Source organism: Cherax quadricarinatus, chromosome 5, assembly GCF_038502225.1.
Source record: "Cherax quadricarinatus isolate ZL_2023a chromosome 5, ASM3850222v1, whole genome shotgun sequence".
Taxonomy (NCBI): domain Eukaryota; kingdom Metazoa; phylum Arthropoda; class Malacostraca; order Decapoda; family Parastacidae; genus Cherax; species Cherax quadricarinatus.
The window spans coordinates 67,518,939-67,545,425 of record NC_091296.1 but is presented as its reverse complement, the minus strand read 5'-3'; the positions used below and the strand labels follow the sequence as shown (position 1 = coordinate 67,545,425).

Here is a 26,487-nt window from a genome sequence, read left to right as displayed (position 1 = left end):
CCTGTACCTCTCGTTCCTTTATGATTTGTCTAAAGTGGTTCACAACATTGTCATTGTAATAGTCACCAGCACGGCTTGCAATAGCTGTGTGAGGGTGATTTTCATCCATAAAGGTTTGCACCTCAAGCCACTTTGCACACATTTCCTTAATCTCTTTTTCAATTCCATACTAATTCTCACCCTTTTTACCACAGGGATGGCACTAGAAGCTTTCTTGGGGTCCATGGTGGCTTTTTTTGTAGTTACAAGCACTAAAAACACTGGGATAATGTGAAATGTACCGAATGTATGCGTAGATGCAACCGCACTGGCTGGCTTGTGAACACTGGCGCTGAGGCCACACATGGTACGCGTCTCGGACAAATCGTGTGAGGTGAGTTTTTTAACGTGAGGCGAGGCAAAATGTATCGTATGCCGGATTTAACGTATGCCGATGCCATCGTATGCCGGGGGTCTACTGTATATTGTTTTTGATATGGTGACATTTTGTATCAGATCATCATTGTTAGTGAAAATGAGGTCTAGTGTATTCTCCAGTCTAGTAGGCTCTATTATTTGCTGGTTTAAGTTGAATTTTGTGCAGAGATTTAAAAGCTCGTGTGTGTGTGTGAGTTCTTGTCAGAGCTGCCTCCTGGTGTTATCACTGCAACAACATTATTTGCTATATTCCTCCATTTTAGGTGCCTCAAGTTGAAATCCCCCAGAAGCAAGATGTTGGGGGCAGGAGCTGGCAGATTTTCCAGACAGTGGTCAATTTTTGACAGCTGTTCCTGGAATTGCTGGGACGTTGCATCCGGAGGCTTGTAGACTACCACAATGGTAATGGGTTTGTGTCATCCATCTTTGGTATTGTTTTAATGTCACCTTTGCACCATTTATAACATTTTTAGTATACATATATTTAAATGTTTATACAGTAGTGAATTGTATATTGTAATAAACAGAACAGAGGAAATCAGCTCTAATACACATTATTTAGGTATGTAAGTCTGAGTCACCGATAAACGAGCACATTGCTAAGTGAGGAGAGGCTGTATACAATACACTACTGTATAAACATTTAAAAATATACTAAAAATGTTATAAATGGCACAGAGGTGACATTAAAACAATATCAGAGATGGTTGACACAAGCCCACTAACATTATAGTATGCTCCTCACTTAGCGACGAATTCATTGACCAATGTGGTCTTAGGAACAGAACTCTGTCATTAAGTGAGGAGAGACTGTACTCTGGTACATTCCCATTTTTTCTCTTCGTAGATAAGGTTCCTTATTGCCACAGATGTCTCAGTGCATCAACTCCCTTTTTTTCCCCTCATTAATTATATGGTTCAACTCATCTTTCATTAACCCTTACGCCAATACAACCATTCCCAAATATCTAAACACAGTTACTTCCTCTATACTTCTTCCCTCTAATCCATCATTACCTAAAATTTTCCTTACTCTCATTACCTTGCTCTTTCCTATGTTCACTCATAATTTCCTTCTTTTATATATCCTCCCAAATTTAGAAAGCCTGTTTATTGAACATTACTGTATCCTTAGATTTAAGTACAGTGAACCCCCGACTTACGATCAGCTCCCAACTCGAACAATTATGTAAGTGTATTTTTGTAAGTGCTTTTTTAAGTGTATTTTTGGGGGTCTGAAACGGACTAATCTAATTTACAGTATTCCTTATGGGAGCAAATTCGTTCGGTAATGGCACCTGAACAGCCTTCTGGAACAAATTAATATCGTAAGTTGGGGGTCCACTGTATTTTGGTCTGCTGCTTGTCTTCTGTTTACCATTGCTGTATCATTTCATGTAATGGAACAACTTTTGTCTTTCACAAAAGTAAATCTTCATCGTGTAGAAAAGTTACTTTGTTGTGTCTCATAAATCATTTTGGTCATCTAGAATTTACATGAAATAGTCTTATTCAGGTCTCGACTGTTCCACTCATCACACAGAACTCAAAAACTCATCAATCTTTATTGTCAGCTCATTTACAAAACCTATCATGTCTTTTATATAAAAGCTACTAGGAAATGACAAGACAAAAATATTTACAGTATATTATTCTGATTTGATGCTAACCCTGTCACTGTTAGTTAAATAGATCTCCATAAGTAGAATCAGTGTTGCTTATGTTGGTCTATGCATAATTCATAGCAGCAGCTGAGTTTTGGCTTAGGCATGAGAGAATGCATCTGTGCAGTGGGTGTCTTCCCCCTAACAGTGCATGATAGGAATACCTAACCTCTGACCTTGTGTTTGGGTTAAAATAGCAACCTCAGGGCATTTTCTATAGTAGTTTTCATGGTTTTATGGGCTATTTTGTGGTACCAGTAGGTAAACCAGACATACTAGTGAAACGGAAAAGACTTTGGTCAGTTTCGTACCAGAAATGGTTGATTTTGGTTCATTTGCTTGGAGAAGGGTATGTGCCTCCCTTCCCCTTTAGTATGTTTTATGGGTTTTTGCTAGGTCTGCTGCAATGATTTCGATGTTCTATACTATGACTAAGCATTCTTGGTTATTTTTTGATGATGAATTGAAAATGGAGGAATAGTATTATATATGAAAGGCCTGGGGACATGATTAACAGAGTTGCTCTAGTGGCTGATATGCCTACAGTGTTTAGTTTAGACTCTTGTTTTTAAACTGGAATTTGTCCAAAAATAGTGTGCCTTATATGGTAGTTTTGATGATTGAATGGGCAGTTTCTTATCTCAGTAGTTCAGAAGACATGCTAGCAAACCAACCAGGAATGGGGTCGGGTTGAGCACTAGCATTGTTTCAAAATATGCCTCAAATTGAGCAAACTTGCTGTTGCATAAAGCACTCCTGGCCTTAACTTTGCGTCTGTGTAATTCCGTAAGTATTATATCAAATTTTGCATTTTTGGTGTATTCATCTTTAGAAAAAGTATTTTTTACCATTTTAGAAGAAGGCATGTTATGAACTCCACTATGTTTACACATTCTGATGTTATTGTATATTAAAAAAAAAGCCACCTTCACTGACAACCTATGAGGGGCTTCTAAATGTACCATGTATACACACATTAGGATTGCTCCTGCACATGGCTGAACCCTAATAATTAGCAGTGTATTATATAATGTAACACAATTTTTTTTGCTCTGAACATTTCGTGTAACTATTTTTGCAACCCTTAGTATGTAAAATTGAAACAAGCATTGAGTTGGTAATTTATTTCATATAGTGTACATACTTTAATTTACTCTAAAACAACATATCTGTTACAGGTGAAAATCCTCTAGCTTAATATTATAATTATGGGGGAGCGCTAAACCCATAGGATTATACAGCACATGTGGGGGGGGGGGGTGGAGATGGAAGGTATTCAGGCTCAATTCAGGGAACTGGAGCACAGATCCAATCCCCTAGATCAAGAGCCCCTCACCAGCATCAAGGAACCTCCCTTGAGGAGCTAGCCTAATAAAGCATACAATTGCATAATATACATACATTACACATACTGTACATCACCATCACTTTGATGCACTAATTAGTTATACGCAGCTACACTGACTAGCTTTTGTACATTTCATGATCATAACTAAAATAATTGTCAAAATCTCAACATTATAAAAGCTTTTCAAGGAAAACATAAAATTAAAAAAGAACCTTACATTTTAATAAATAAAATGGAACTGTTAATCTTTAAAGATAAGAAGCAAATAGATTTTCTACATTCAGTTTCTTGCACAATTGATCACACGGAGTTTCTAAACCACGTTTTCTTTTACACTTACAGTGGTCCCTCGATAATAGTCAGGCTCGATAGTCGTCCTTTTCGTAAATCGTCGCGTTATTTTAGTCCAAACATTGGCTCGCAAATGGTCAGTTGACTCGCTAATCATCGTTCGTCCTGGATGTGTACTCACGGCTCTGAGCCACCTCGGCCTCCCTTCCCAGCCAGTGTGCCATTGTTTGCCAGTGAGCGACAGTCCCCTCACGTGTTCATACGAAATATTTCATAATATTCCATTCATTTTAGTGCTTGCAAGTGCTAAATAAGCTACCATGGCTCCAAAGAAAGCTCCTTTGGTAAAGAAGGTGAGAAATACAATTGAATTTAAGAAAAACATCATTGAACAATATGAAAGTGGCATACATGTGGCTGAACTGGCAAGGATGTATAACAAAGCCCATACAACCATATCTTCCATCGTGGCCAAGAAAAAGGAAATCAAGGAAGCTGTTGTTGCAAAGGGGGTAAATATGCTGACAAAAACGAGATCAACAGTACTCGAAGAAGTTGAGAAGTTATTATTGGTGTGGATAAATGAGAAACAATTAGCAGGAGATAGTCTTGTGAAAAGGCTAGGCAGTTGCATGATGATCTGGTAAAGAAATTGCCTGCAACGAGTACTGATATTGTGAATTTAAGGCCAGCAAAGGTTGGTTTGAGAGATTTAAGAAGCGTAGTGGCGTACACAGTGTGATAAGGCATGGTGAGGCTGCCAGTTCGGACAAAATTGCAGCTACAAAATTCGTAAGTGACAGAGTCTTGGCCCATTTTAGGGAAGTTTTAAAGAGATGCCAGAAACAGAGCTCTCTGGACACTTTTTTTTTGCAAGACAGGACTCTAGTGACTCTCAATTATTATTATTATAATCAAGGGGGAAGCGCTAAACCCGTAGGATTATACAGCGCCCAGGGGAGGGGGGATGTGGAAGGCATTCAGGCTTAATTTAGTGACTCTCAAGCTGATCCTAGTGGCATTAAGAAACAGAGAAGTAACCCCAGAAAAGGACTTGGTACCTAGGGTGTTGATGGAAGGGGATTCCCCTTCCAAACAGTAACTAATCCAATCTCTCTCCTCCTCCAGTCTTCTATACACTAGGAAGAATCGCCAATAAAGGTAAGTGTTATGCTGTTAATGTTTCATTCATCATGTCCCATTGTATTGTTTATGTACTACATCTATATTTCATGTAAAAATTTTTGTTTTAATACTTCTGGGTGTCAGGAATGGATTAATTGTATTTACATTATTTCTTATGGGGAAAATTGATTCGAAAATCGTCTTTTTCAATAATTGTCACACTTCCAGGAACGGATTAACGACGATAAACGAGGGAGGTAGTACTCTTGTTCTTTTTTATTTCTTCTATTGTCCATGGGGAAGTGGAAAAGAATCTTTCCTCCGTAAGCCATGCGTGTCGTATGAGGCGACTAAAATGCCGGGAGCAATGGGCTAGTAACCCCTTCTCCTGTATACAATTACTAAAAAAGAGAAGAAGAAAAACTTTATAAAACTGGGTTGCTTAAATGTGCGTGGATGTAGTGCGGATGACAAGAAACAGATGATTGCTGATGTTATGAATGAAAAGAAGTTGGATGTCCTGGCCCTAAGCGAAACAAAGCTGAAGGGGGTAGGAGAGTTTCAGTGGGGGGAAATAAATGGGATTAAATCTGGAGTATCTGAGAGAGTTAGAGCAAAGGAAGGGGTAGCAGTAATGTTAAATGATCAGTTATGGAAGGAGAAAAGAGAATATGAATGTGTAAATTCAAGAATTATGTGGATTAAAGTAAAGGTTGGATGCGAGAAGTGGGTCATAATAAGCGTGTATGCACCTGGAGAAGAGAGGAATGCAGAGGAGAGAGAGAGATTTTGGGAGATGTTAAGTGAATGTATAGGAGCCTTTGAACCAAGTGAGAGAGTAATTGTGGTAGGGGACTTGAATGCTAAAGTAGGAGAAACTTTTAGAGAGGGTGTGGTAGGTAAGTTTGGGGTGCCAGGTGTAAATGATAATGGGAGCCCTTTGATTGAACTTTGTATAGAAAGGGGTTTAGTTATAGGTAATACATATTTTAAGAAAAAGAGGATAAATAAGTATACACGATATGATGTAGGGCGAAATGACAGTAGTTTGTTGGATTATGTATTGGTAGATAAAAGACTGTTGAGTAGACTTCAGGATGTACATGTTTACAATGTGCCAAGAACTTCAGTATCAACCCTTAATCAGTGTTAATTTGAATTCTTTTTCAAATGTTAAGTAAGTTAGCAGGTTGGTAGACAGTAACCATCCAGGTACTACTCTCATGCGAGTGTGAATAAAGATTTTTGCATTCTGGCAGGATTGCTGGTATATGTCTCATGACTATAAAATAGTAGGCAAGTCTTACATTCAGTACCGTGGCATTTATGGATTTGGAAAAGGCGTATGACAGGGTGGATAGGGGGGCAATGTGGCAGATGTTGCAAGTGTATGGTGTAGGAGGTAGGTTACTGAAAGCAGTGAAGAGTTTTTACGAGGATAGTGAGGCTCAAGTTAGAGTATGTAGGAAAGAGGGAAATTTTTTCCCAGTAAAAGTAGGCCTTAGACAAGGATGTGTGATGTCACCGTAAACTTAATTTTACTTTCCTGCATATTCCTTAACTTGTTAACTTCGAATATTTAAAAAAAAAATAATAAAGAGGGCAATTTTCTGTGTAATAAGACCAACAAAAAAATTTTTTAGGCGGTACTTACCGATATAAGACTGTGAAGTTGGCACTGGATGCTCACCTGACGGCAGCATGGAGTCCTGCCGCTTGCAGAAGTGTTGCAGATATACCTTTTTTTTCTTGTTTTTATATTATTTTATATAATTTTTATGTTCTGATAATTACAATTTATAGTAGTTCTTGTGATTTCATAGCCAATCTTTGTTCTGACATTAATACAGTGGACCCCCGCATAACGATTACCTCCGAATGTGACCAATTATGTAAGTGCATTTGTACGTGTATGTTTGGGGGTCTGAAATGGACTAATCTACTTCACAATATTTCTTATGGGAACAAATTCGGTCAGTACTGGCACCTGAACATACTTCTGGAGTGAAAAAATATCATTAACAGAGGGTCCACTGTATTAGGTACTGAAATTATACTCAAATTGTCACAAATACACTGACAGGTCAACATTTACACCTGCCTTGGTCATATATACAAAGTATTTATAGGTCCCAGCAATGTTTTAGATATGCTGGAGTATATATGAAACTCCTTGAAGCATGGTGTTAAGACTAGTGTTACTAAACTGCTCAGAGGGTAAGCAGTGGAGTGACACGATGAACGTGCACTGCTGCATGGAACTCTGGCTTTATTTTTCAGTTACACATAAACATGTCTTTCTGTCTGCCTTTGTGTGTTTGTTTTTCTATCTGTCTGCTTGTCTCAGAGTTGCTCATGAACCAACTGGTATTACACACGATCACATCTGATTCCTGGACAAGTGAAAATGCGTATTACTTGCCAATTGCAGTCATGCTTATTATGCATTATATCTACAAGCACAATATACCACTTTGTTTAGATTTTTTAGGTTATCCTAGGTACTTTACACTATGTATAATTATATTTATGTATATGTACCTGTGAGATAGAGACAGAGATAGATACAGACAGACAGACAGACGGAGATAGAGATGGCCAGCCAGCCTGCTGGACACTTATTACACGTTCCAGAATTGTTTCTTTTTACTTAGATGACACTACCAGTGATACCAAAATTGAAAGGGTGTTGCACAAATGATGCACGTGGGTTACTATTGAGGTTTTTGATATTTCTACTACCACATCCACCTCAAAGCCATTTAACTCGGGTTCTACATCACTTTCCTCTTAAAAGGGGAGTGTTAATATGAGACATGACATCAGTGAATCCTTGGTGTCTGCTCTAGCTGGCACTCATTTGAACTGGTGCTCCCATATTTTTTTAATACTGCACACACCAAGTGTTAAGACCCATTCTATGCTGACCAGGCATCTCAGGCTAGTCGTGCCAAGTTTGGAGGCAGGAAAAATAAAACGTAGATCTATGTTTGGAGCGCTAGCAGTAAGAACATAGATCTACATTTGGACAGTTAACAGGTTAATAGCTCTTAGTACCGTAATACTTTCAGTTCTGGGGTCCTGGTCTGAGACCAGGATACAGGGAGCAATGATTCCCAGAACTATTAATAGATATACTCTGTGTGTTTTGTTTTAAAACAGTGGCCATCTCCTGGCAAGGCAGGGGTGACCCAGAAAAGTCATTCACCATCATTCATTCATTGCCATTTTTCTAGAAGCATGTTGACATTACAGTCAGATGACCCTCAGACTGCATCATCCCCACCCCTCCTTCAGAGTGCAGGTACTGCCCTTGCTAACTAGTTTCCCTGAATCCCCTTATGAAAGTTACCTGGCTCACACTCAAACAGCACAGCCATTAAAAAACTACCTATCTTCATTCACTCAAGCCTGCTGGATGCTCGTGCTTTGAAAAATTGAAGCCCCTTATATGTCCTTCCTCCAACTGTTCCTGGGATGACCCCTTCCTCCTTTCTACCCTCCACCCCCCTGGTGTATATACAGGTACTCCTCACTTAACAACTGCTTGGAGTTACTGCCTGCTTTCTGACCAGTGTACTACTGTATGTGTATTTTACTTTTTTAATGCCTAGTTCTATTTTTATAATAAAAATATTATAAATGGTGCAAAAGTGACATTAAAACAATATCTAAAGATGGGCGACACAAACCCACTACCAGTACAGTATGCTTCAAATATCAGTAAGGGGTGGCTCCTTGCTTAACGACCAATTTGCTTACCAACCTACTCTTAAGAACAGAACTCAGTTGTTAGGTGAGGAGTGCCTGTACTCTCTTTGTCATCCTATCCTAACCCTCTCCATCCTCAGCCCTTTGAATTATTCCCATGGTGATGCCACAGTGTCTTAATTTCAAACTCTCTGCATAATATTCACACCACATATTGATCTTAAACATGACATCTCCGCTGCCTCTAGCTTCCTCCTTGCTGCAATGTTCAAAGCCAATGTCTCTCACTCGCACAAAAGTGTTGGTACCAATACTATGATACATTCCCAATTGTTTCTTCCATAAACTTCATTCTGGTGATGCCTCAACACCACACCTACTTATCTTTTCCCTCATCTGTTCCATGGTTCATCACATCTTTCATACCCATTTGCTGACATGTCTACTTCCTCTGTACTCCTACTATTCAGCCAAATCTTTGCCTAGACTTTTTGTTACCCTCATCACCAAGCTTGCTCTTTTCTACATTCACATTTCATTTCCTACTTTTACATACCCTCCCAAATTTGTCTACCAACATTTTAACATTTCTTCACAGGTGAAAAGCACCTGTGATAACTCCCACTTTGTATCAGATCCAAAATCTTCTAATCCCACACCTCTTCCAAGCACCCTAATATTTACTTCTTTTACAACCCCATTTTATAAATATGTTAAACAACCATGGTGACATACATCCATATCCAAGTCCTATTTTCAGTAGGAAATAGTATACCCACCTCCCTCTGACATAGCCTAACATGAGCCTCACTCTCTGCATAACCTGTCTATTCCATTCATTTGCCTTTTCCAAATTCGTAATTGTACTGTTCATGTATAAGCTTTGTACACATCTGCTACCCTTCCTAAATCCTCTCTGCTCTTCTGCAATCCTACTTTGGCTTACCCTAGCCTTTTCAGTAATAATTCTACCATACACTGTACCCAGTATACCCCATCAGGCTTATCAGCCATGATCCTTACAGCCCCACTTGTCCCTATACAAGAGATATTTGCACACTTTCTATAATGTACATAATTATATTCAGTATTGTTGCAGTACTAAATTGTTATTGTATATTATAAAACCCGATTTTAGATCTACTTTGTGGTCATGGACTTTTTCAACTTAACTGAATGTAGTGATGTGTTCTTCATGACCCTTGTTGGTTTAGCGCTTTATATGATTCTAATAATATTACATATACAGAACATACTTATCATCTCATATGCAGTCTGGTAAGATTACTGGGTTATCCTCTGCCTCATGAATGTTAATATACCATTTTAATATAACCTAGTGATTGAGGGCCAAAAATTAATAATAATGAACTTTGTAATTCATTATCATCAGGAGGTGCTAAACCCAAAGGGGTCATACAACATGTGCCTAATTACATAATCTTGTTAGTATTGTATACCATTGATGCTTAACACATGGGAAACTGGAGGCATTCAGGTTTGATCTGAGGTAAATGAGGGTAGTTCTAATTCCCTGGATCAAGAGCTATTCACTGACACCCAAGGCAACCCCCTTGAAGAACAAACTTTCTAAATCAAATATATATGATGTTAAACTATTTTCCTAAAGCAATGATAAAATAAAGAGTACAAGGACAGTAGAAGAAAGTAAATGTTACTCTCTGAGACAATTATTATTATTATTATAATCAAAAAGAAGCGCTAAGCCACAAGGACTATACAGTCTCTGAGACAAACTGAAAGAATTTAAAGCTTCGTGCCAAAAGTTTCTAAGGAAAAGTGTAGTGCATCAATTAGAACTGGGCAAACCTGAATGATGAATGTAAAGTTGATCAGGTCTTATAATAATGTTTTCAGGGGTAGTACTGTAAGGAAACCTAGACTGCTAGAGCAGCTGATATTAGGGCTTCCACTAGGAATGTTAAAACAAAGAATTATGCTGTTATATAAGTAAATTGAGATTGGAATCTCTCAAGATTGTAAAGTGGGCAACTGAACAAAATTATGGTATAGTAAGCATGTTGGAAGCCTCTACTCACTTTTTTTACTCGGTATCATTATGTTCAGGGGAAGCACTGATTTTTGCATTAATAATAAATGAATTTACAGAAGTGTTAAGTATTCTCGGTCAGTTGCTCATAATATAATTATGATGAAATATAAGGAGATATGAAAGATTCATACATGATCTGCCCATTTCAGAATGGTTCAGACTCTATTAGTACAGTCAGTACAGTATATTAGGGATCTCATCTTGAGAATTAGGCTGTGTGGATTCGTACATGTCTTTTCAAATGACTGGAATGAACAAAGCATGATGAACAGTGGGGGCAGGTGTAGGGTCTCTCTCCCGTATGAGTTCGAATGTGAATTGTTACATTACTTTTAAGTGCTGCTCGGAATGGACAAAATGGGCACGAATATGGTTTTTCTCCTGTATGAGAACGGATATGAAGCTTAAGATTACCCCTGAGAGCTGATCGAAAAGGACAATGAGGACATGCATATGGCTTTTCTCCAGTGTGTGTTCGAATATGGCACCGTATAGCAGTTGGATGTTGGGTGGAGTAGATACAGTATGGACACCGGTGGATCTTGTTCCCAGGGTTGATGTTTATATCAGCTTGTGTAGCAGCAGCTGGAGTAGCTTGTGTGTGTTCTTTTGTGACCCTCATTTCCTCTGCACCATTGCTTTGACCATCACATTTCACACCCACCTGTGGGAGACACCTGTCTTATTCTTGGCCAGTGAATGCTTACTCAAGGAATTAACATAAGATTATATTAGACTTTTTAAGGTTGAAGACCAGTTGACTAACAGGGTCATTAAGGGTGCAACCTAACTACAATATTTACTACACCCATGTCTTTATTTAATCCTTAATTATAATTAGGGAATAGAATAAACTCTTATTGTGTATACACTGATGGATACATACTGTGTATATACACTGAGATACACCCATTGGTGTATAGACTATGCTCATATTCCTTTATTTGATGCACACAAGATAATTTACAATATTGAGTTTAATTAACCTAATGTAGATAACCTTTGTACCCAGATATGCATCATAATCAATGTCAAATTGCCCACTAGTGCAAGCAATGGTGAATGACTGCAATTGTATAATAATGAACAACTTAAAACTGAAGGCAAATAAAAATACTATACAGAAGCTGTTTATAAAAAAAAGCTCTAATGTGAATTGTTATTATAATAAAAAAAGAAGCACTAAGCCACAAGGACTATACAGCGCTGCAGGGCAGGAAGGAAGCGAGGGTATCAGGTGGTAAAAGGGAGATGGATGAGTAATAGGTTACGGAGAACAGCGGGGCAGTGGATGGTGAAAGGGTAAAGGGCAGCAAGAGACTGAGCTAGAAAGGGCTGAGGGGAGTGCGAAAGGTATCATCATCAGAGTTTGTGGAGTAAATCAGTCGTTGTCAAGAAGACAGTGAGATTATTATTATTATAATCAAAAAGAAGCGCTAAGCCACAAGGACTATACAGCGCTGCAGGGCAGGAAGGAAGCGAGGGCATCAGGTGGCAAAAGGGAGATGGATGAGTAATAGGTTACGGAGAACAGCGGGGCAGTGGATGGTGAAAGGGTAAAGGGCAGCAAGAGACTGAACTAGAAAGGGCTGAGGGGAGTGCGAAAAGTATCATCAGAGTTTGTGGAGTAAATCAGTCGTTGTCAAGAAGTCAATGAGAGAGTCAGGATTAAAGGAGGGTCCATCAACAAGAAGGGAAGGTAAAGAGAGAGTAGTAGAACGAAGACGACGTTGGAGGTAAATTCTGCGTGCTCGTTGATAGAGAGGGCAGTCCAACAGAATGTGGCTAATCGATACAGGAACTTGACACTGCTCACAGAGAGGAACAGGGTGCCTCTCCATGAGATACCCATGGGTAAGACGAGTGTGGCCAATGCGAAGGCGGGAGAGAGTGGTCTCCTAACCTCGGCACTGATGACAAGAAGACGGCCAGTAACCTACGCTCGGTTTAATAGAATGAAGTTTGTTGCCGAGCAGAGTTGACCAACGTTGTTGCCAACGGGTATGAAGGTGGGTAGCTATTGCAGCAAAATAGTCCAGAAATGGAACACCTCTATAGGAAATTGGTAGGTCATGTACTGCTGACCGCGCAGCAGTGTCTGCCTGTTCATTGCCCTGTACGTCGACATGACCAGGGACCCAACAAAAAACAATATCTTTATGTTTGGTAGAGATACGGCATAGCCAAAGTTGGATACGGAGAACTAGGGGTGAGATGTATCAAATTTTCGTATAGCCTGTAGAGCACTAAGGGAGTCTGAGACTACTACAAATGATGACACAGGCATAGATGCGATACGAATAAGAATGGCATACAATTCAGCAGTAAAAATGCTAGCCGAAGATAGTAAATGCCCCTGCACGACGCTGTCCGGAAACACTGCTGCGAATCCGACGCCGTCTGAAGACTTAGAGCCATCTGTGTACACAGTGATGGCATGAGAATGAGAGTGGAAGTGATCAAGAAAAAGAGAGCGGGAAGCCACCGTAGGCAGTTGGGCTTTCGAGCAAGGGAGTGAGAAAGAACAGACCCGAACAGCTGGAACTTCCCAGGGGGGTAGGGAAAAGTGAGATGCGACATGAACATATAAAGGTGGTAACTGAAAGGAAGACAAGAGCGAATGTAGGTGAAGAGAAAAGGGACGGAGCAAACAGGGACGGCGAGCAAATAAAGAATGTCTACTAATATCGGTGACCATTCTATAAATGGAAGGATTGTGGAGATCGTGAGAGCGTACATAGTAGCGAAGGCAATGGGCATCACGGCGATCAGACAAGGATGGAACATTCGCTTCTGTATAGAGGCTCTCAACAGGGGAAGAGCAAAAAGCACCAAGGCATAAACATAATAAGTGGTGATGTATGGGGTTAAGGCTAGAGAGAGTAGCAGGAGAGGCAGCTGAATAAATCTGGTCACCATAATTGAGTTTCGATAAAACGAGGGCTGAATGTAGGCGAAGCAGAGTTCGACGATCAGCTCCCCAGGAAAGATGAGCAAGGGTTTTAAGAAGGTTTAGCCGGCTGTGACAAGTTGCCTTCAGAGAGGTAATGTGAGGTTTCCAGGATAACCGACGGTCAAAGAGAAGGCCTAGAAACCTGACTGTATCACGTTCGGGGATACGGGAGCCATAGAGATACAAAGGATGATCGGAGATGACAGAGTGTCTAGTGAAAGTAATCTGGTGAGTTTTGGTACTGGAAAATTTAAACCCATGCGTGGTGGCCCAAGTGGAAACATGGTCGACCGCATGCTGGAGAGAAACGGCAATAAGATGACAGTCAGCGCCTGCACAAGAAATAGTGAAGTCATCAACATAGAGTTAGGTTAGGTTAGGTAAGGTTCGTCAGGAAACAGGACAAATGTTTCCTGACGCGGGTCTTAGTCAGATGATGACCCGCCTTTGGAGCTTTTGGTCATCTGACCGAGGCCTTCCGCTGGCTTACCGGTCCACCCCTTTAAAAATTATGGTCATTTATCAACATAAGAGTGATGACCAAATATTGGGTGGAAGAACAGAGGCCAAATCATTTATAGCAAGGAGAAAAAGCATTGTGCTCAGAACACATCCCTGAGGGACTCCTTCAGCTTGGATGAAGTCCGGGGAAAGCACATTATTGACTTGAACACGGAAATATCTGTCAGTTAAAAAGGTCTTAAGGAAGGATGGGAGATTGCCTCGGAGGCCTAAGGAGTGGGCCTGGGCCAAAATATTATACCTCCAAGTTGTGTCATATGCCTTCTCAAGGTCAAAAAATATGGCAATAACTGAGTGATTATTCGCAAGGCATTACGAACATACGTATCCAAGCGTAGTAAGGGGTCTATGGTAGAACGGCCCTTACGAAAGCCATATTGACTAGCGGAGAGACTGTTGTGTGTCTCTAAATACCACATTAAATGTCGATTTACCAGACGTTCCATCACTTTACAAACTGCACTAGTAAGAGCGATGGGACGATAGTGGGAGGCATCATGTCCTGTAGTACCCGGCTTGCGGAAAGGGAGAACAATGGCAGATTTCCACAACTGGGGAAGAACTCCTTGTGCCCAAATAAGATTGAAGAGGTGTAAGAGGACTACAAGGGCTGACTGATGTAAATGTTGTAACATTCGAATATGAATGTCGTCAGGCCCAGCTGCCGATGATCGGCAAGCTGAGAGCATTGCCTCCAGTTCCTGAAATGTAAAAGGTACATTATACTGTTCTTTTCTGAGAGAAGAAAAGTCCAAGGGTACTAATTCTCTGGCAGACTTTGAGGAAAGAAACGAGGGGCATAGATGGAGCCCCCGGGAAATACGGACCAGATGAGTGCCAATTTCAATGGCAACGTCAAGACGGTTTGCTACATCAACACCAGCGACCCATAGAACAGGAGCCGGGTCAGGAGAGTATTTACCACTCAATTTCCTCACTTTTTTCCAGACTGCACTCATAGAGGAAGCAGAGGTGATGGTGGAAACATAGTCTCGCCAGCAAGTGCGTTTAGCGTCACGGATGACACGGCGAGCGATCGCACGCTTCTGCTTAAAATCAAGAAGTCTCTCATCAGTTCTACTGTACCGGTACCTGCCCTATGCAGCGCGTTTCAAACGTACTGCACGAGCACAAGCAGGAGACCACCAAGGCATGCACTTCTGAGAACGCCTGCCTGAGGTTTGGGGTATAGAATGAGAAGCTGCGGCATAAACTGACGTCGAGAAGAGGTGTAGGAGCTCATCAATGGAGGATGAAGAAGGAACCTCACTAAAAGCAGTGAGTTTCGAGTAAAGGTCCCAATTTGCCCGATCAAATTGCCAGCGAGGGCTACGGAAAGGTGGTGAATAGGAAGGTGAAGTAAGAATGATAGGAAAATGATCGCTGTCATGTAAGTCCGGTAGAACAGACCAGGTGAAGTCTAGTGCAGTGGAGGAAGAGCAGACTGATAGATCAATGCAAGAGAGAGCACGAGTACGAGGATCAAAATGGGTGGGAGTACCCGTATTTAAAACATGGAGGGGGTGAGAGGTGAGAAAAGCCTCCAACTGGATGCCACATGAGTCACAATGAGACCCCCGCCCCCCAGAGGAAATGGTGGGCGTTGAAATCACCAAGTAACAGAAGTGGCGGTGGTAAGGATGAAACTAGAAAAGCAAAATCTGGGATAGAAAATGCTCGAGAAGGAGAGATATATAAAGAACATATTGTATACCACTTATTCAAGTGGATACGGGCTGCAGTGTAATGCAGCGAGGTATGGACAAATAGTTGACAGTACGGAATATCATTGCGTAGAAGAGCACTTTCATTAAAGGTTCCATCTGAGAAAGGATCTGAAGAATACAATAAATTATAGCCTGAGAGAGGTTGGAAAACAGCCGAGTGTAATTTTGGTTCTTGTAAGCAAGCACCAACAGGGGAAAACCTGGAAAGCAACAGCTGAAGCTCACCCCGATTACCCCTGAGGCCGCGGATATTCCACTGTAAATAGGCCATGATTGGCGATGAAGAAAATACCAGGAATCTGTAGGGAAGGGCACCTACGGACTAGAGGGGTTAGAAAAGTCAATGTGTGGTGGCATTGGAAGGCTTTCAAGTAGCGAAGGAACGGAGCGTTGCGAAGAGTGGAGTTGTGGAGATGGAGGAGAGGGAAGAGAAGGAACAGGAGGTGGGTCAGTGTCCATTGAAGGTTTAGTCTCTGCAATATATTCTGAAATGGCTTCAAGTGTTTCTGAATTCTAAGATGTATGGGAGACAATATTGGAGGTAGAAGGAGGAGAGTGAGTAAAGATTGGGGCAGTAATGGACTACCAAAGTAGGGGGGGACAAAAGAGTGTAGGGGACTGGAGAAGAAGTGGGGGAGGGGACAGAAGAGGCAGAAACCTGGGAGGTGGCAGAAGAGGGAGAAACTTGGGAGGGGACGGGGGTGGAAGGCATAGTACGAGGAGGAGGGTGAACCTCCACACTTGTAATAGAGCCAGATAGAGGGGAAGAACTAGGTACAGAGACTGGAAAGGTAAAGTGCGGAGGTGGAAGAAGGGAAGGAAGGGGCAACGAAGATTTGAGCACTGGGATTTTTTTGGACTTCTGAGAAGTAGAGGGGCGATTGGTAGAAGGTGTCGTATGGGGTCTTGTCGATACCGGGGCTTGAGAGGAAGGACGTGAAGATGTGAGGACAGACTGAGTTGTAGTCGGGACGTCAGAGCCAAGGACAGCAAAAGGATTAGATGCCAGAGTGGCTATGGGAGGGGTAACAACAGAGAAGGCTGCAGAAGATGGGACTCCAGAAGTGGGGGGATGTTTTGAAACACGAGAATAATTATTATTATTATACTCGAAAAGAAGCGCTACGCCACAAGGGCTATACAGCGCTGCAGGGTAGGGAAGGAAGCGAGGGTATTGGATGGCAGAAGGGAGGAGGGATGATCAGTAGGTTACAGAAAACAGCGGGGCAGGGGATAGTACGGGGGTAGGGGGTAGCAAGAGATTGAAGTAGAAAGGGCTGAAGGTATCAGAATTTGTGAAGTAAGTTAGTTGTCAAAAAGTCAATGAGAGAGTCTGGATGAAAGGTGGGTCCATCAGCGAGAAGGGAAGGTAAAGAGAGAGCAGCAGAGCGAAGACGACGACGGAGGTAAATTCTGCGTGCTCGTTGATAAAGTGGGCAGTCCAACAGAATGTGGCTGACTGATAATGGAACTTGGCAATTCTCACAGAGGAGCAGGGCGCCTCTCCATGAGATATCCATGAGTAAGACGAGTATGGCCAATGCGAAGACGGGAGAGAGTAGTCTCCCAACCTCGACACTGGTGATAAGACGACGGCCAGTAACCTATACTCGGTTTAATAGATTGAAGTTTGTTGCCGAGCATAGTAGACCAACATTGTTGCCAACGGGTGTGAAGTTGGGAAGATATTGCAGCAAAATAGTCCGTAAATGGAATACCTCTACATGAAACTGGTAGGTCATGTACTGCTGACCGCGCAGCAGTGTCTGCCTGTTCATTGCCCTGTACGTCAACATGACCAGGGACCCAACAAAAAACAATATCTTTATGCTTGGTAAAGATGCGGCGTAGCCAAAGTTGGATACGGAGGACTAAGGGGTGAGGTGTATCAAATTTCTGTACAGCCTGTAAAGCACTAAGGGAGTCTGAGACAACCACAAATGATGACACAGGCATAGATGCAATATGGATAAGTGCTGTAAGGATGGCATACAATTCAGCAGTAAAAATACTAGCCGAAGATAGTAAATGCCCTTGTACGATGCTGTCCGGAAACACTGCTGCGAATCCTATGCCGTCAGAAGACTTAGAGCCATCTGTGTACACAGCAATGGCATGAGAATGAGAGTGAAAGTGGTCAAGAAAATGAGAGCGGGAAGCGACCGTAGACAGTTGGGCTTTTCCCAGGGGGGTAGGGAAAAGTGAGATGCTACATGTACATAGAAAGGTGGTAATTGAAGAGAAGACAAGAGCGAATGAAGGCAAAGAGAGAAGGGACGGAGTAAACAGGGGCGGTGAACAAATAAAGAATGTCTACTAATATCAATGACCATTCTATAAATGGAAGGATTGCGGAGATCATGAGAGGGTACATAGTAGCGAAGGCAATGGGCATCACGGCGATCTGATAAGGATGGAACGTTCGCTTCTGCATAGAGGCTCTCGACAGGGGAAGAGCGAAAAGCACCAAGGCATAAACATAATCCTTGTTGATGAATGGAGTTAAGGCTAGAGAGTAGCAGGAGATGCCGCTGAACAGATCTGGTCACCATAATCAAGTTTCGATAAGATAAGGGTGGAATGTAGGCGAAGGAGGGTTCGACGATCAGCTCCCCATGAAAGATGAGCAAGGGTTTTAAGGAGGTTCAGCCGGCTGTGGCAAGTTGCCTTCAGAGAGGTAATGTGAGGTTTCCAGGATAACCTACGATCAAAGAGGAGGCCCAGAAACTTGACTGTATCACGTTCAGGGATACGGGAGCCATAGAGGTACAAAGGATGATCGGAGATGACAGAGCGTCTAGTGAAAGTAATTTGGTGGGTTTTAGTGCTGGAAAATTTAAACCCACGTGTGGTGGCCCAATTGGAAACACGGTCGACTGCATGCTGGAGAGAAACTGTAATAAGGTGACAGTCAGCGCCTGCACAGGCAATAGCGAAGTCATCAACATAGAGTGATGACCAAATATTTGATGGAAGACTAGAGGCCAAATCATTAATAGCAAGGAGAAAAAGTGTTGTGCTCAGAACACATCCCTGGGGGACACCTTCAGCTTGGATAAAGTCCGGGGAGAGCACATTATTAACCCGAACACAGAAATGCCTGTCAGTTAAAAAGTTCTTAAGGAAGGATGGTAGATTGCCTCGAAGGCCAACACGAGAATAAGAAACACGGGGTAGTCTCCCTTGGAGGCGGAGATGAGTAACTGCTATAGCATAAGGGAGACCTTCTGCTTCTTTGAGGCAACGGATTTCACGCTCATTCAAGTAGACCTGACAACGGCGAGAGTACGAAGGATGAGCCTCATTACAATTAAGGCAAGATGGAGGGTGACTGCAAGATGTATTAGAATGGTCATCGGCACCACAGACTGGGCATTCGGCCATAGATCTGCAATATTTTGCTGGGTGACCAAAACGCCAGCAAGTTCTACACTGTTGCAATGTAGGGAATCACCTTTTGAACTTGTAACCGATGACCCGCGACATAAACAGAGAGCAGGAGTTCACGGCTGTCAAAAGTTAATCGAGCCACATTGCAAGGGCAACTTCTCCGCCCGTGGGCAGGAAGGACGTAAGTGTCTACTTTGAGGATTGGGAGATCCTGGAGTTCCAGCTGTTCAAGAATGTCATTGCCACATGACTGGAAATTCTGCTGGACTATGGTATGGGGCAGAATGACAGTGCCACTACAAGAATTGAGAGAAAGATGTTTTTCAATAGTGATAGGAGTAGTATCGATATGCGAAAGGAGAGAAAGATCATGAGCTTGGGTAGCATTCTGGACAGTGATGATGCGCGTACCGCTCTTGAGAGCATGAAATGAAATATCTCTACCTACATGGCGCAGGAGCGCTTTGCCAATACGTACTATGGTCAGAAAGATGGGCAGAAGAAGTTGGTCTTAAAGTAAAGAATTTAGTCCATTGTGTGGTCCGAAACTGAGCGTGGAGAGGAAGTGCATGACGTGTTGGTCTTTTCCTAGTAGAATGGGAAGGTAACAAAGGGATATCTTCAGGAGATTGTCGTTGGCGTTTAGGAGTAGGACCGGAGTTGGTCCGTCGTGAAACGGGCTGGCGATTCGAAAATTGCCGTACCATAGAGGGAGAGGCCGGAAGCATAGTCAAAGGAGAGTGGAGGTCAGACAAATCGAAGGAGTCAGTCGAAGCCCCGGTACCTGAAGCAGGTGAGGAAACAGCACCAGCAAGAGGTACAGGGGCATCAGGAGTGTCTGAAGAGTGGTCAAAAAACAAGGCAGGGTCAGAATGGGGTGTGGTATCAAGAAGGGGCCAGGGGGTAGTGGGTTCTTGGATTGGGTTCTCCATGGTTAGGTTACTCCTTTGCTTTTTGTTTTTAAGAAAAAAAAAAAGAAAGAAGAAAATAAAATAAAAATAAATAAAAAGAATAAAAAAGGGGGGGGAGCGGGGAGGAATAGTTCCCAGGATGAATGAAAGGGCCAGAAATCTCCCTCCGCGCCCAAGAGGACCTCAGCACCGCTAGTAGCGCAGATGCAGCATGGAACCCGTGCCATACCCTACCCTTCACGCCAGTAAACCAGCAATCCGGGATAGCAACCTCACATCTGCCGAGCTACCTCGGTGGACAAAAGAGAGGGTGGCCGGATATCCGCCACAAAGCATACCTCCTTCGGCCACCATCCCCCGGAGTCCGAAAGGTGGCTTCCAGAGATACACCCGTTGCCCGAAAGACACCCAAAGCCACTCTCGGGGATACCGGAGAGGGATCGGGACATCCCCAGGTGATCCAGATTCCACGGCAAACTACGCCACCGCCAAGAACCCCAACGGAATGAGATGGACCCCGGTACCCTTTCCCCTACCTAGGAACTAGCGCGCCTGTGGGAAAAAACCCAAAGGCCAAAAGGGAGGGGTGGGGAGGAGGAGGAGGAAAGGAAAAAGGGGAGGATGGGATAGGGGAGGGGAGATTGGGGGGTAATTAGGTTCGGTCTGAGGAAGAAGACCGAAAGGTCTAATTCCTCAGACCAAGAGCCTCTTCACCATGCCAAGGAGCCCCCCTTGAAGAGGCTCTAATGTGAAGCTTAGCTACTGCAGATATAAAAAGTATTTAAGCTATGCTTGAATAAAATCAGATTTATCAATGACATATATATCCACAATAAATAAAAGGCCATTATGATCTAGTTTGATAGGTATCATCTGATATTTTGGTCACTAAATCTATGTGATTAATGACCTCACTAGTGGAAAACAGATGACCACACATCTAGTGTTTAATATTTACTGTAAGTATTGATATTGGTAGCATGGGTTGTATCAAAATAATGTTTTTTTACCTTATGGATGTATACAGTACTGTGATGCACAGTATTTGTCACTTATTAACCAGTCTCTCAGTTCTGCTATGGAAGCCCTTGGGAAAAGTAAGGGAAGGAAAATATAAAGCTTTCAAACAAGGAAAAATATAAAGTATTCTCTACAACACTATAACAGATGCATTACCACTAAAACAGTGATATAACCAACATTGTCTCTAATAAGTCCAGGAAGCTGAGCTTAGGGAAAGACTGTGAATTGTTCATTAATACACATTGCAACCGAGGATAAAAAAAAAGCACAAGATAGACACTTTGCCTTACCCAAAATTAAATCTCTCAAACAGTGTACAGATTAGCAAAGCATATGCTATTCATTCCTATTTATCTTGCAATCAAACAACTGAAAACAGACTACCAGGTGTAGGTGCATAAGTCAGGACACTGCCAAGTACTCCTTTACATGAATAAGCATACACTGTTGCAGTGACTTCTGATTATTCTTATCAGACCTCCATAGGCCTATATTTATCATTTTCTGACAATTTTCCAGTACATACTAACTCATCTTATGTGAGATTGTTGTCGGTGTGGTTGGTTTTCATTAGTAACCAAAACAGTGGTTTACATGAAACCACAACTGGTATTGTAGCCATCCTCCCTCCAATACCACAGGTTATGGGAAACAGTATTTAGGATATCTTTACATCGAACATGTGGACAACTGAAAATTGTCAGTTCTGGTGGTTCAACATATCTGGATAAATTTTCCTATTCTTTAGAGAGCATGCCAACTTTATTTCAGACACCTTTAACCCTTTGACTGTTGCAACCCCCAATCCTGAGGTGTCTCCTGGTGTCGCAAAATTTAAAAAAAAAAAAAAAAAAAAAAAAATTCTTATGAAATGATAGAGAATCTTTTCCCGATTGTAAAGACACCAAAAAAACGAAATTTGATGGAAAACTGACGGAATTACGCTCTCGCGAAGTTAGCGACCTCGGCGATATTTACAAATCGGCAATTTCGCCCACTTTGAGCCCTATTTTCGGCTAATTCCATTATTCCAGTCAACCAAACTCATAGCTATTTCTTCAGAACTTCATTTTTTCCATCGATTGAGTACAAGAAACTGCCCATTTATCGATTTCAACTACCCAACATGGTCAGAAATTTGCAATTTGGCCAATTTCATGAAAATTAAAAAATATGACAATTTCAAAATAAGGACCAGAATGAACAATGCAGACATTCCTGGCTCTAAAATAACATTTTCTTTGTTCATCAGTCATGTCTCCAGGCCCCTCTGATATTACTCTTGCTTTTTATTTTGAAATTTTATTCAAACAAAAAATAGAAGATTTACTGTTATGCAGACTACTGCAATACTGTAATAATTGTAAAAATTACATCAACCCATTCATGACTGCATATTAGAATGGCTATTTGGACATTTATTGGACAATGACATCATTTGTTTACTTTTGAACATCGGCAAAAATCAAACATTTCCCGTACTTTGTGCTCCATTTCCAGGTTCTTTTTATAGTAAAATTAATCAAAATCACTTCTATTTCTATAATATAGTTTCCATTCTATCAAATGAGACCAAGAAAACGAGAATACAACCACAAATACTATACGAAAATAGACCACAAAGTCGGCATTTTAATTAAAAAAAAAAAACGGTCGGAGTTTTTTTTTCTCATTATGCACTGCGTGCTCCAGGATTTTTTTTATATGGTGCACACTGACCACACAGACCCATTCTCTCACATGTGGGCCTACCAGCTTTCTCCTGCCTGATTTGAAGCCGCTAGAATTTATGAGTATATATACGTCAAACACGGTACCTTGTAAACGTATATATACGGCCGCGACAGTCAAAGGGTAAATTCCCTGACATTCTTACAAACAGATTAGATAGCCCATGCCTAACCAACAGCATCCTCAGATACATTAGGAAAAATATAATTATGAAGAAAATACAGACTGAGCTTAATATCTAAAGAACTAACATAAAAGATGTACTGTACATCAATGCTCACCACACTAATAATGAAAACCAAACAAATGCTATCTCAACAGGTTTAATAAAACAAAAAATAATATGAAAAAGACCTGGAGAACTTGCTCAAATACTCGGTTCAAGTTAATTCACTGACACCAAACAAACTGTACTAACGAAACAAATATGCCTCCCATCCAAATTGCTGAAACAGCAAATAAACTATACTTCTTAACTCACAGAACAAGCTTAGTTAGTATAATTTCAAACTTCACTGCACAATTTAAAGATAACCTCACTAATAATGCCCAAATTCACTATACCTACCAAGACTGATTTTACAGAGGTATCCTCAATAATAAATTCACTAAAAACAAGATAAGATTTTGTTCATATTTTTAAACCCGGAGGGTTAGCCACCCAGGATAATCCAAGAAGGTCACTGTGTCATCGAGGGACTATCTGTCTTATTTCCATTGGGGTCCTTAATCTTGTCCCCCAGGGTGCAACCCACACCAGTCGACTAATACCAGGGTACCAACTTGCTAGGTGAATGGGGCAACAGGTGTAAGGAAAAATGCCCAGTGTTTCCACCCTTGCCCAGATCGAACCATGGACACTCACTGTGTGAAGTGAGTGTTGCCTACCAGGCCACGGGCCAGCATACCACCATTCACATATAAGAAAGCTGCTCATGTGCTATTACATACCATAGCAGCATTTTTCAACAAGTATATGAAAACCAAAAGTGTTTCCAATATACTTAAGCTAGTACGGGATATTCCAATCCACAAAAATGGAGACCCATGAGAATCAACAACCACAAGCCAGTTTCAAACTTGTCATTATCTATAATATCTGAAAGATGCATAAAAAATATGTATTCATTTATAACCAAACAAACACATTCTTAATTATTGCCAATTTTGATTTTAGACCAGGAAAAAGTATGAATAATGCAATAATGTAAATGCATGACTTTACATATAGAAAATAAATAACTAATAGTCCATTTTATTGAACTTAGAAGAGTTTTTAATACTGTACAGTACAATATCCTACTGCTTAAACTAGAACATTATGGAATTAGAGGCCATGATCTCATATATATAAAGGCCACTCTTACTCACAAACACCAGTATGTGACCATAGCAATACTTCTTCACCTCGGCCTTTCATTGCAAGGGTGCCACAGGGCAGCATCCTCTATTATGTTTCATCAGTATCAGTGACCTTTCATCTGGGGCTGAGCAATCTAAGGCATCACATTAGGACCTATGATACCTTCCAAATGTGGACTCAAATCTTGCTGACCACTATCTTTCTCTGCATATGCATGTACTCACTCACTCAGAGTGAGTGAGTGAGTGAGTGTGTGTGTGTGTGTGTGTGTGTGTGTGTGTGTGTGTGTGTGTGTGTGTGTGTGTGTGTGTGTGTGTGTGTGTGTGTACTCACCTATTTGTGGTTGTAGGGGTCGAGTCATAGCTCCTGGCCCCACCTCTTCACTGATTGCTACTAGGTCCTCTCTCTCCCTGCTCCATGAGCTTTATCATACCTCGCCTTAAAACTATGTATGGTTCCCGCCTCCACTACTTCACTTTCTAGGCTATTCCATGGCTTGACTACTCTATGACTGAAGAAATACTTCCTAACATCCCTTTGATTCATCTGAGTCTTCAACTTCCAATTGTGACCTCTTGTGTCTGTGTCCCATCTCTGGAACATCCAGTCTTTGTCCACCTCGTCTATTCCGAGCAGTATTTTATGTCGTTATCATGTCTCCCCTGACCCTCCTGGCCTCCAGTGTCGTCAGGCCGATTTCCCTCAACCTTTCTTCGTAGGACAATCCCCGTAGCTCTGGGACTAGTCTTGTTGCAAACCTTTGCACTTTCTCTAATTTCTTGACATGCTTGACTAGGTGTGGATTCCAAACTGGTGCTGCATACTCCAGTATGGGCCTGACGTAAATGGTATACAGAGTCTTGAATGAATCCTTACTGAGGTATTGGAACGCTATCCGTAGGTTTGCCAGGCGCCCATATGCTGCAGCAGTTATCTGATTGATGTGCGCCTCGGGAGATATGCTCGGTGTTATACTCGCCCCCAGATCTTTTTCCTTGAGTGAGGTTTGCAGACTTTGGCCATCTAAACTATATTGTGTCTGTGGTCTTCTTTGCCCTTCCCCAATCTTCATGACTTTGCATTTGGCAGGGTTAAACTCAAGGAGCCAGTTGCTGGACCAGGCTTGTAGCCTGTCCAGGTCTCTTTGTAGTCCTGCCTGATCCTCATCCGATTTGATTCTTCTCATTAACTTCACATCGTCCGCAAACAAGGACACTTCTGAGTCTATCCCTTCCGTTATGTCATTCACATATACCAAGAACAGCACAGGTCCTAGGACTGACCCCTGTGGAACCCCGCTTGTCACAGGCGCCCACTCTGACACCTCGTCACGTACCTTTCCTGTTATGTGTGCCTGATCCTCTAGCTTTTGCAGCAACCTCTTGTGAGGAACTGTGTCGAAGGCCTTCTTGCAGTCCAAAAAAATGCAGTCGATCCACCCCTCTCTCTCTTGTCTTACTTCTGTCACCTTGTCATAAAACTCTAGTAGGTTTGTGACAGGATTTTCCCTCCCTGAAACCATGCTGGTTGTCAATTATACACTTGTTTCTTTCCAGGTGCTCCACCACTCTCCTCCTGATGATCTACTCCATGACCTTGCATACTATACACGTTAGTGATACAGGTCTGTAGTTTAGTGCCTCATGTCTGTCTCCCTTTTTAAAAATTGGGACTACATTTGCCATCTTCCATACTTCGGGGAGTTGCCCAGTTTCAAATGATGTGTTGAAGATCTTTGTTAAAGGTACACACAATATCTCTGCTCCCTCTTTAAGGACCCACGGAGAGATGTTGTCTGGTCCCACCGCCTTTGAGGTGTCAAGTTCGCATAGCAGCTTCTTCACCTCCTCCTTGGTTATATGTACCTCATCCAGCACTTGCTGGTGCACCCCCGTGCTCTGATTTCCTGGAGTCCTACTGGTTTCCACTGTAAATACTTCTTTAAATCTTGTGTTGAGCTCCTGACAAACCTCCCGGTCGTTTCTTGTGAATTCCCCATCACCCTTCCTCAGTCTGATTACCTGGTCCTTGACTGTTGTTTTCCTCCTGATGTGGCTATACAACAGCTTTGGGTCAGTCTTGACTTTCGATGCTATGTCATTTTCGTATTGCCGCTGAGCCTCCCTTCTTATCTGTGCAAATTCATTTCTGGCTCTTCGGCTAATCTCTTTATTTTCCTGAGTTCTCTGTCTTCTGTACCTTTTCCATTCTCTAGTACACCTAGTTTTTGCCTCCCT

General features: G+C 41.9%; 1 protein-coding gene and 1 long non-coding RNA gene across 4 annotated transcripts in view; one reads left to right on the top strand and one right to left on the bottom strand.

The window, feature by feature from the left end:
- The window catches only part of LOC128684714 (zinc finger protein 771), a 274,487-nt gene that overhangs the window by 17,374 nt on the left and 230,626 nt on the right, over positions 1–26,487 (bottom strand). Inside the window, exon 6 of one of the 2 annotated variants that reach the window (XM_053770985.2) lies at positions 10,709–11,294. The exons of the other annotated variant lie outside the window; for it this stretch is intronic. Coding sequence (XP_053626960.2) covers positions 10,839–11,294 — 456 coding nt within the window. The 3' untranslated portion in view covers positions 10,709–10,838. Of the gene's footprint in view, positions 1–10,708; positions 11,295–26,487 lie in introns of those variants that run through there. 2 annotated transcript variants of the gene reach the window in all.
- LOC128685014 (uncharacterized) overlaps positions 1–26,487 on the top strand; it is a 323,567-nt gene that overhangs the window by 281,578 nt on the left and 15,502 nt on the right. The window contains exon 5 of one of the 2 annotated variants that reach the window (XR_008406462.2): positions 681–3,350. The exons of the other annotated variant lie outside the window; for it this stretch is intronic. This is a non-coding gene — a long non-coding RNA (uncharacterized lncRNA). Of the gene's footprint in view, positions 1–680; positions 3,351–26,487 lie in introns of those variants that run through there. 2 annotated transcript variants of the gene reach the window in all.